General features: G+C 47.7%; 1 protein-coding gene across 1 annotated transcript; it reads left to right on the plus strand.

Annotated features, from left to right (window-relative positions):
• Nucleotides 1-663: 663 nt before the first annotated feature.
• On the plus strand, nt 664-8,689 carry ATNIH1004_003579 (Type I Polyketide synthases (Type I PKS); the record flags this gene model as incomplete). Its single annotated transcript, XM_033568256.1, has 10 exons — nt 664-759; nt 805-1,058; nt 1,145-1,369; nt 1,469-1,707; nt 1,766-2,013; nt 2,069-2,555; nt 2,609-7,419; nt 7,477-7,794; nt 7,850-7,913; nt 7,980-8,689. The coding sequence occupies 10 exons, from the start codon at nt 664-666 to the stop codon at nt 8,687-8,689; spliced, it is 7,452 nt and encodes a 2,483-aa protein (XP_033430251.1).
• Between the last annotated feature and the right edge of the window lie 2,665 nt (nt 8,690-11,354).

The raw sequence follows: 11,354 nt of genomic DNA on the forward strand, positions 1-11,354 counted from the left end.
AAATGGGTAATATGCTAATCTGCGAAGGAAGTGGACACGCCGAGCGATCTCATAGGTCATCATTCGATATTAGCATTTGATCACATTGTTCCATCTTGATAAAATTTTAGCTTGATCTGCTGAAACATTCCTCAGTTGGCAATGCATTAGCATGCATGCGGATGCGTATCGAGTAATTTTTGGACGATCCAGAAATGTGGACTATTTCCCTTCCCTAACATGACCGCCCTCCTTGCGTTGGATGTTAAGCCGGAAGGTGCTTTGGTTAAACCGCCCACATTGTAGTTGGGTTTGGACTTTCACGTATCTGTTTCCTTCAGCAGGTGGCAGTTTAGAAAGACAATACTCAAGGTCAAGAGCATAAAAGCAGGCCACTTGTGTCAAACCACGTGCTAGTTGGCACCAAAGCTTCTCTACTATTTTTCTTTCCTTTACTAACAGGGTGGATTGGGAATGAATTTATCTACCATCCCAAATATATAAAGGAAGACTGGCTAGTTCCTTAATATCTTCGGGAATTCGTGGAACATGCGGCAAGAAATGCACGGCGAACGCACCGGCGGCAACAGCGATAGCTGTAGAAGTCGTTCGGAACCAATAGCAATTGTCGGCATGGGCTGTCGTTTATCAGGGATGGCAAGTAGTCCAGAAAGACTTTGGCATATGCTGATAAACGGGCTGTCCGGATGGTCCTCATCGGCTGACTCCCGGTTTGAATTGAGCTCCTTCCACCACCCGGCAACTGGGACAAGTGGTGCAGTATGTGCAGTTTTTATCAGTGAGATCTTAGCTAACTTCCGTCAGTTCAATACCAGGGGCTTGTATCTGCTCACGCAGGATGTTTCGCATTTTGATCACCAATTCTTCAAAATTAGTGCAACAGAGGCGGCTTCTATTGATCCCCAGCAAAGGCTACTGCTCGAAGTTGCGTATGAGGCATTTGAAAACGCTGGCATATCAGCGGAGGCGTTGTCTGGAACAGAGACTGGGGTATATTGCGCAATATCGAATCATGATTATGAGACTATGCAGGGTCGTGACCCTGAATTATCTCCAAGGTGAGCCACATAAACCTGTGACCGGGGCAAGATGCAGGGCAAGGTCGGGAAACCAGACACAGAGTTGACCGCGTGCAATCGAATAGGTACCGTTTCACTGGAACTGGTGCCGCCCTGGCCTCCAATCGAATCTCATATTTCTTTAATATGAATGGTCCCAGTATCACCTTTGATACGGCCTGTTCTGGAAGCCTTGTGGCGATACATGCAGCCTGCCAGGCGATTCGATATGGCGAAATCAGACAGGCGCTTGTGGGCGGCGCAAACCTGATTCTTGATCCTGAGCGCATCAGCGTGATGTCCTCAATGGAGTACGTATAATGTCGAACGTGTTGAGGTTGGCGTACAGATAAAAATTGACAATTGCATAGCGTTCTCTCCGATCACGGGCGTTGCTATGCATTTGACAGTCGCGCGGACGGCTTTGGGAGAGGTGAGGGAGTTGCTGCGATCGTCCTCAAAGTACTAGATGACGCCCTTCGGGATGGGGACACGATACATGCAGTAATCCGAGGGACTGCTGTCAATCAGGATGGTCGTACGCCAGGGATTATGGTACCATCTCACTCGGCCCAAGTCAAAATGATCTGCCGTGCCTATCAAGAGGCAGATCTCGATCCAAGATACACAACATATATTGAGGCGCATGGTATGATGTCTACGGCGGGGATTGCCCACACGGCTCTGAAATGCTGATGTCGGCGTAGGAACTGGGACGCGTATGGGCGACATGATAGAATCATCTGCAATTAACGAGGTCTTCTCTCGTGATCGCCCTGATGATTCTCCGCTGTATGTCGGCAGTGTCAAGACAAATGTCGGTCATACGGAGAGTGCAGCTGGCCTAGTAGGGCTAATTAAGACAGTCCTTGTGCTGGAAAATGGGGTTATTCCGCCAAATTTGAATTTTGGCATTGCCAATCCTGAAACTTCGCTAGATCAATTGCTCATAAAGGTTAGGATGGATGAGACTCTTTTGCCCACAGATTCCAATTTTAACTAGAAGCCAGGTACCGGAAACCTTGCATAACTGGCCGCATAATGGGGCACGGCGTGCGTCTGTCAATAGCTTCGGATATGGGGGAACGAACGCACATGCCATTCTTGAAGAAGCAGGACCTTGGAGATTTAGGGGATATGGGCAACGACAAACTTCGAATGACACGGCTGACGTCCTTAACAGTAGCACCGCCATGGGCTCAAGTAAAAGTGTGGCAGGAAGACGATTCCTTATTGCATTGACACATGCGATGGATTCCGGAATCAGCAGGTTAGCGACAAACCTGAAGAGGTATCTGTTGGGTGCTAGATCCGAACAAACAATTCTCCCAAATTTAGCCTACACTTTGGGCGAACGAAGATCCCGGTTCGATTTTCGCGTGGCTATAAGCACCGCAACGATGGACGAACTGATTAACGCCCTTGAGGATGTTATCCACGGGTCCATGCGTCCTCAGAAGGTGGTTCACGGTCTAAGAATGGCCTTTGTTTTCACTGGTGAGAGTCATGCATGACCATGATAAGGACCAAGCTAAATTAACCACGTCTAGGACAAGGAGCGCAGTGGGCTCGTATGGGCCAGAGACTCTTGGATGTTTATCCAACGTATGCTAGGGCTATTAGTAAGGCCGAGAAACATCTTAAAATGCTAGGTGCTACCTGGTCGCTTGAGTCGGAGTTGGCACGAACCTCCGCAGAGAGTCGAATAAACGAAGTCTCTATTTCACAGCCTTGTTGTACTGCGGTCCAACTGGCTCTCGTTGATTTGTTACGAGAGTGGAATATCTATCCACAGATTGTATGTGGTCACTCAAGCGGGGAAATTGCTGCTGCCTATGCTGCTGGGTTTTTGTCTTCCTTGGACGCATTACGCATCGCGTTCTACCGTGGAAGTATACTGGGTCGATTGAAGGAACAATATCCTCACATTAAAGGTGGTATGCTCGCAGTAGGTATGCCATCGGATCTGGCCCTCAAATACATATCCCAATTTGTGACGAACTCTCGTAGCGCTGAGGTTATCGTCGCTTGTATTAATAGTCCAGAGAACGTGACTTTGTCAGGGGACACGCTTGTCCTGGAAAAGATAAGAGTGAGTCTTAATCATGATGGAATATTCAACCGTCCCCTTGCTGTGGATGTTGCGTACCATTCCCATCACATGTATATGGTTCAAGAAGAGTACTTCGACGCGATAAAAGCCGTTCAGCCATTGAAGCCCAACGGCCATGTACGAATGGTTTCATCTGTGACTGGTAAAGTGTGTGAATGGTTTGAGATGGGTGGCTCGTACTGGGTTGATAACTTAACGTCGCCGGTTCGGTTTGTGGACGCTATTGAAAGCGCGCTAGCAGTGTCGTGCAATATCAAGAGCGATACTCGACATACGCTGGATATTGTTCTGGAAGTAGGTCCACATTCAACTCTCAAGGGTCCACTGCAGCAGATTTTCAAGCGGAATGCAGGTATTGCTCCTCCGCGTTACGAAACAATTCTCCTTCGGAATAGGGATGCAGTTGGAAGTGCGGTCGGAATGGCTGGACGCATTTTCACCCTCGGATGTGATGTGTGCTTTGGTAGCATTAATGATCCTTCACACAGTTCCGAAAAGAAGGTGCTAACAAAACTACCGGGGTATGACTGGGAGCATTCCAGGACTCATTGGAATGAGAGTAGGATGAGTTATCAATATCGACAACGACAGCTTCCCCGACATGATCTCCTGGGAGTACCAAGCCATGATAGCCACAGTATGGAGCAGGTGTGGCGTAATTACTTGCGATTGTCTGAAATGCCCTGGTTGTGTGGACACAAAGTTAACAATCAGATGATATTTCCTTCCAGTGCCTACATCTGTATGGTAGTGGAGGCCCTTCGTCAAACCACTATAAGGAACGGTCGTGCATGGAAAAGGGACCAGATCTGCCGCTTCAGGGAGGTCTTTGTTGAAACCGCACTTATTGTTTCCGACGCCGGCAGTGGAATTGAGATTTTGTTGACCGTGAGACCCTATATCGAGTCTGCTACTGAATTATCTCCAGACTGGAAGGAGTTCAGGGCTTTTTCGCTATCAGATACAGGGAACGCAACCTTGCATTGTCGGGGACTGGTTCTTTCACAGCCGGCGCATACCTCGAACCAGGTGGACGGCGGACGTGAGATCACTTTCCTGAGAGACGCGGACCGGAAGCAGTTTGCAGTTGAAGGACAGGGCCACCAAAGTTTTATGGGACGCGAGCAGTTCTATCGGAAACTCAGGTGTATCGGACAAGAGTATACCCCCCCGTTCGATAACCTTTTTGATATTCGCGCCGGAAAATCTGCGTCATTCTGCAAATTCAGCATCCCGGACACTAGGAAATCAATGCCTGCAGAATTCCAACAATCCCACGTCATCCATCCAGCGGTTCTGGATTCCTGCTTTCAGTTGCCTTTAGCCTCGCTTCTCTGTGCGGGAAAGGCGCATTCTGGTTTTGTGTTATCAAGCATCTCCGAAATAACTATATCTACAAACGTGAGCTCTGAACCGGGAAGCTTGCTCCGAGCCACTGCCACTGTGGAGCCATTCAGTCGCTCGAAACCACTCGCTGATGTGAAGGTCGGAAACCACGATCTAAGCAACCCCTCACTTATCAGTATTAAAGGGCTATGTTTCACGTCCGGCGGCAAATTGAACACCAAGGAGGCAAATCTTTGCTCTCGAGTCAACTGGGCTCCTGATATTACCTGTGCGCAGCCCAGAGACATTCACCAGCTCTGCTATGCAAGAGATCCAGAAGAAGTACTAATAGACCAATGGCCTCTTTACGACCGATACCTCGACATGATTATTCGTGATACTCTCCCACTGGTCTCTCCTCATGATGAAGCCTCCATGGCTCCACATTTCAGGAATTTGTTACGCTGGATGCGGTCAAGACAGTCAACATTCCCTTCTACCGCAGTCTCTAGCCTACGGGATCGAGTACAGTCGGTTCAGCCGTTCGGCACAGCAGTGGTTCAAGTTAGTGACCATTTACTAGATATTCTGCAGGGCCGTGCAGACGCACTCGACGTTCTAATGAAGAATAGCCTACTCTACCAATTTTATCAGGCGGATCACTTTCAAAGGTGTCATGCTCACCTCGCTAACTACGTATCACGGCTTCAGTTCAAGAATCCCAGTATGAGGATACTTGAAATTGGCGCCGGAACAGGCAGTGCGACGCTCTCTGTGCTAGGAGCATTAGGTCTAGGCCCTTCAGGCCATGTGGGGAACACCGTAAAAATGGACAGATTCTTCTTCACGGATATTTCGGCTGGCTTCTTTGAGAAAGCAAAGGAAGCCCTAGCTCAATGGGGCGACGCAATAGAGTTTAAAAAGCTTGACATCGAGCACTCTGTAAAGGAGCAAGGGTTCGCAGAGGGCTCATTTGACCTGGTGATCGCATCCAATGTTCTACACGCCACAAGGCGGATGTCCAACACCCTCCAAAATGTACGGAAGCTTCTGAAACCGGGTGGAAAGCTTGCCTTGGTAGAAATCACAAGCCCACATGACTTTTGGTCACTTGTTATGGGTGTCCTCCCGGGATGGTGGCTCGGCATTGACGACGGCCGAGTAGATTCTCCCCTTCTTCAATTGCCAGAGTGGCATACTCTACTCTGCGAAAATGGTTTCTCCGGTGTGGATGCTGAGATGAAAGACTATGAATCGGCATCTCATCACCAGATAAGTCTAATTGTTTCTACCGTTGTGCCCGAAACAGTTCATGTTGGTCGCATTCCTCCGATACACATCGTTTCGCGACACGAAAACAGCTCTGTGGCGGATAATTTATCAAATCTTATCAAGGTTCAGGCCCCATCATGCCAGATTCAAAAGTCTTATATAGACAATCTGGATCCTACCCCTCACAAATTATATGTGATTCTCCTCGAGATCATCACTCCTTTCCTTGCTTCTTGCACTGCACTGGACTTCCAACGACTGAAGAACCTTTTCAGTGAGGCTAGGCGAATCCTCTGGGTGACTCGAGGCGCTGCAGTAGAGGCAACTGATCCTAAAATGGCAATTATCACAGGCCTTGCACGAAGCCTCCGATCCGAGGACAAGACCCTTGAGATGATCACTCTAGATCTAGACCCATTAGCACGGTGCAGCCCTGAAGACATGGCACAGCATATCCACAGTGTCCTTGAAGGTATGTATCTTCAACCTAGTGACGAAGGTGCATCTTTGCACGAGCACGAGTACGCAATACGTAACAATAAGATTCTGATACCCCGAATTATGGAGGATGCACCCTTGGAAGAGTACGTTCGGAATCGATCGTTCAACAACGAACCACAGCGTGCGGAACTCCAGCAATTTAACCGATCCCTGCAGCTGGAGGTCGGCACCCCAGGATTGCTAGAGACACTACGCTGGGTGGAGAGCCCCACCCATAGCAGAAAACCTCTCCCGAATGAAGTCCGTGTCGAGATGGAAGTGTTTGCCCTCAACTTCAGGGACATAATGTCTGCAATGGGACAGCTGGATGCCCGGGCGGGAATGCTCTATGAAGGTGGCGGCAAGGTCGTGGAAGTTGGTGAAGGCGCCGAACAGGAGTTCCAAATTGGTGACCGAGTGTGTGTCACAAGCACCAGTAGTTTGGCAACGAGGAGCAACATAGATATTGCTTTCGTCCATCATGTGCCAGAGGGTATGTCCTTGGAAACGGCAAATGCGGTTCAGATTGCCTATGCAACCGCGCTCTATGCATTGAGAGATGTTGCGCATCTCCAAAAAGGGGAGACAATACTAATTCATTCGGCCATGGGTGCTCTTGGACAAGCCGCAATTGCCATGGCAAGATATCTCGGGGCAGGGGATATTTTTGTTACCGTTGGTAATGCTCATAAGAAGTCTTGTCTGATCCGACGTTTTGGTATACCGGAGAAGTACATTTACTCCAGTCGCGCTGTGTCTTTCAAGCATGGAATCCAGCGTCAGACCAAGGGTAGAGGGGTAGATGTGGTCCTCAATTCGCTCAGTGGTGAAGCCACCCGTGAGAGCCTGGAGTGCCTTGCCAACTTCGGGCGTTTTATCGAGGTAGGCAAGGGCCAACTGCTGTCAAACAGAAGAATGGAGCTTCAGAGCCTTGAGGGAAATAGAATCTTTGCCACAGTGGACCTCTTAAGCTGGGCAGATCACAAGCCGTCGGAAATGAAGAAACTTTGTGCAACTGTGCTCGACTTGATTCATACGCTACAGGTGCCTCTCTTAGCACCAATTACAATAAATCCAATCAGTAATCTGGTGGAAACTTTCCGATCCATGCAGACAGGGAAGCATTTGGGCAAAATTGTCTTGCAAGTAGACAGTCAGTCTCAAGGTCTAGTACGTTACTCGCATAGCGTAGACGGATATATGAGACTTCAAACTGATATTCCTCAGGTTTTACCTCCGACTCCTGTACCATGCCGGTTGAAAAGTGACTGCGCATATCTTATCGTTGGAGGACTGGGTGGCCTGGGAAGAGCAATTGTCCGACATTTCGCCAGCCTCGGTGCCAGGAATATCGTTGTCTTGTCTCGCTCTGGTGTAGCAGAAAGTGCTGAAAGGCTCCTTCTTTCCCAAGAAATGCACGAGGTCGGCATAAATCTCATGGTCCATCAAGGCAGCGTTGGCAAACTGGATGATGTCCAGAAGGTCAGAGATATTACAGGAACTATGGCTATCCGCGGCATTGTCCATGGAGCCATGCACTTACAGGTAAACTCTCCATAATTTACCTCACACTGGCTACGACTAAGGAATGTGGCATCAGGATTCCATTTTTAGAAATATGTCTCGTGCCCAATGGCAAGCGTCAATAATGCCTAAGGTCCAAGGTACCATTAATCTTGACCGAGTATTTGGAAATAGTCTCGATTTTTTTGTCATTCTCTCAAGCCTAGGGGGTATCATCGGCTCCAAGGGCCAAGCCAATTACTGCGCGGGATGCACATTCCAGGACGCTTTTGCTCGTCACCGCGCATCCCTCAGCAGACCAGTCCGTACCATTGATCTCTGCGCCATAGATTCTGAAGGCTACACCGCCGAAAATCAATTTGCCGCAGCTCATGCTATTCGCCAAGGCAGCCAGATGATGAACCTGGAGAAGCTCTTGGCGCTGCTAGACCACGCCATCTCATGGCCGCTTCCCACGGAGGCCACTACCGCACAAGTCGTTACCGGAGCTCGACTCCAAGATTCTGCGCATGTATTCGGTTCCAGTGAGGCAGATCCACGGTTTTCCCACACGTGGGAGCGTCATTCTCGCCAGAATGTCGTTAGTGATAAAGGGGATGAGGGGGATCTGTTCTCTCGCTTACAGGAGGCTTCAACCCAGCAAGACGCTCTCAACATAGTGCAACGTGCGATTATCACGAGGATATCGAAACTTCTCGACGTTCCGACGACCGATATCAACCCCAGGCAGACTGTGTCGAGCTACGGAATTGATTCCCTAGTCGCAGTGGAATTCCGAAACTGGATTCTGAAACACTTGGAGGCGAACGTACAGTCGTTTGAGCTCTTAAGTGCGTTTTCCATCCAGGAGCTGGCTCAAATAATAGTTGAGAGGTCCAAATTCGTTCCTCCTGCTATGCTTGTCGCAAAAAATTAGTCTGCTCCCCTTGGGGCCAAGCATATGCCCTAGGACCCTTTGGGTTGATTTACATTTACGGTCTGCAGGTGAATTGGTTATTTAGGGTGCAAAAACCGTAGATCGAGATCGGAGCTTGTCAGCATCCAGTAACCAGTGGAGCATTAATAACTCAACAACCAAGTACCCGGAAGAGATTTGATTTTGTCCTCCATTCCAGCGCTGATAATGTATGTTTGGTTGTCTGGAATACAAATTTGCGTTCTACAGTAACTGCAACTTACATCACTAGCGGTCGCGGTCGCGCTATGTGACCCTCATATTAGTTCTTTTGTACTGAGGCATATTGCCATATTAAAGATATTAGATGGTTAGAAGAATTAGATCGCACCGTAAGTCGTGACATGGCGTATAGCGCCAACAGGCCATTCCTACATGTATGAATTTAGTGTCAAATCAATCAAATAGAGACATCTATGGACAGATTGTTTCGCTTGGTAATTCCATGTGGAATATTGCACTGTTTGTATTATTGCCTAGTAAATAATTTGAACACGTAGAATACATACCTGGTATATTTTATATAGCCTGCATCGGCAACTTAAGAATATGCAGCATCCGTTTACTATTGCTGAAGCTACTAGTGTTCAAAGACTGGTCAGTCAGTGTAATAGTAGGTGGCCCGCGCGCCCTGCCAGCGCCAGGGGCGCAAAAAAGACGATCACGGGTAGAGTTTTCTTGGCACTTTTTCTACGGTACGGTACGGGTTTTGTCGTAGGCAGGTCCGCTCCGGAATAAGATGGTCATGGGTAGACTACTCCGGAGTAAGTCGCTTCTAACCACAATGGGCTTCTCTGTGGGGTGGACTTTATACCTATAATACACTTTACCTGTAGGGCATGTGTCTAGTAACGCTGTAGTATATAGCAAGTATAAATAATACCTTACCTGAAAAATATTATATATAAATAATGCACCCTGGTTGGTAGTTTCCTGGTCAGCCAAGATTATACACAATTATTAAATACAAATAGAAATAAAAATAAATTCTAATTAAATTACTGTGCATTACCTGTTTTACTAAAATTAAGCAAGCTACTAGTCGATGCTAAGAAAATCGTATTATGGGTACAAAAATTAATAAATATACCTCATCATGGGTGGAGAAGCCGGGTGCGGAGCTGATCATGGGTACGGAGTAGAAACATACCAGAACCATGCCGATAGTTATTCCATTCCGACCTCCACACCGATTACCAGCCCACCAGCGCCTTTGGCCGAAACGATCAGATGGAGCATGGACGATGCTACCACACTTTCACGACCCAGTTTCTTTACCACTCAACATTCCACACGCATCTCAATCGTCTTTTTTTTTTTTTTTTTTTTTTTTGGACCCATCAAAACTGAGCCCATTGCTTTTCTAGGATTCAAAATCGAAAGTTTATTTTGACTATATCATACTATCTGCGATAACTACCGCTCGGGCTGGTAAGGTAAGGACTAGTAGGAGAACTACTTAGTTTGGCAGGATACTCTGAATTAATAGATTCTACATATATGACTTCATCGAATGATACGCGATCCGGATGGAGCGACATCTTTACAGCGCATACATCCTAATCAGCGTTGCATGCCTCTGGGCAGCTCGTCCCAGTTTGGGCGAATCAGCGGCCCGCATTGCCATGCCCAAGCAGTTCGTTCCATGGATTATTGGTGTTGCGACCCTTGACACAACGATGCTTGGTATTTGGGAGATCATCCATCCTACAACGGGAGTACTGTCTTGGGTCACCACTTCTTGGCCTCTAAACGTCTTGCAGGTCTCGGCCGGTTTTGTCTACCTCTCAATCGTCGTGGCTTCGGTGTATACGGGGGCCCGATCGTTCAAAAAGACAAACTTTTTTGAAAAATAATAATAATAATAATAAAATAAAGCCCTTGCCCAGCTACTTCATGCATTAATAGTCTGAAGCTAGTTCGATGGGGGAAATCCGAGTGTCTGTATGATCACTGTTACCCAGGAAACTGCCATGCGCAACGAGGGTATATTCGAGAATCAAATAGAGGGATCCCGCACTTCAATGCATAAAGGGAAAGAAACCGAGGACATATCCAAGCCTACTACTCTGGCCACGTACCTGGTAATTTCCGATCCTTCTGCCTCGCCATTTCGCCATTATTTGTTGTCCTGTGGTGCGTGACTACTAATCAACCCTTCTCGCTGCGCAGCGAATCCTCTCCTATGGCTCGAGGGATGGCGGGATCTTTGCAATGATCGTCGGCCTAATATGTGCGGTGGGGTCTGGAATTGTACGTCGACCGGAGTCGACTCATCAGGTAGAACTTGTTAATGACCAGTTAACTCCTCGGCTAGGCTCTTCCTATTGTCAACATCATCTTTGGACGAATCGTGGGCGACTTCAATTCATATTTTACGCCCGATACGAGCTTTAATGAACATACGTTCAAATCATCTATCAACAAAAATAGGTCTGGTCTTACAATAATCGGTTTGCACACACATAAACTAAGCTCCTCGCAGTCTTTACATCGTGTACCTGTTTATCGGCAAGTTTGTGCTCACATATATTTCTATGGTTGGTGTACCACTCACTCCTCTTGAAGCATGGAGTGCCTTACATGACGGCAGATATGTTTTCGGATGATCAGTTTGCGTGCATCT

The sequence above is a fragment of the Aspergillus tanneri genome, assembly GCF_003426965.1.
Source record: "Aspergillus tanneri strain NIH1004 chromosome Unknown AapTan_1_pilon_pilon_pilon, whole genome shotgun sequence".
In the NCBI taxonomy this organism is placed as follows: Eukaryota; Fungi; Ascomycota; class Eurotiomycetes; order Eurotiales; family Aspergillaceae; genus Aspergillus; species Aspergillus tanneri.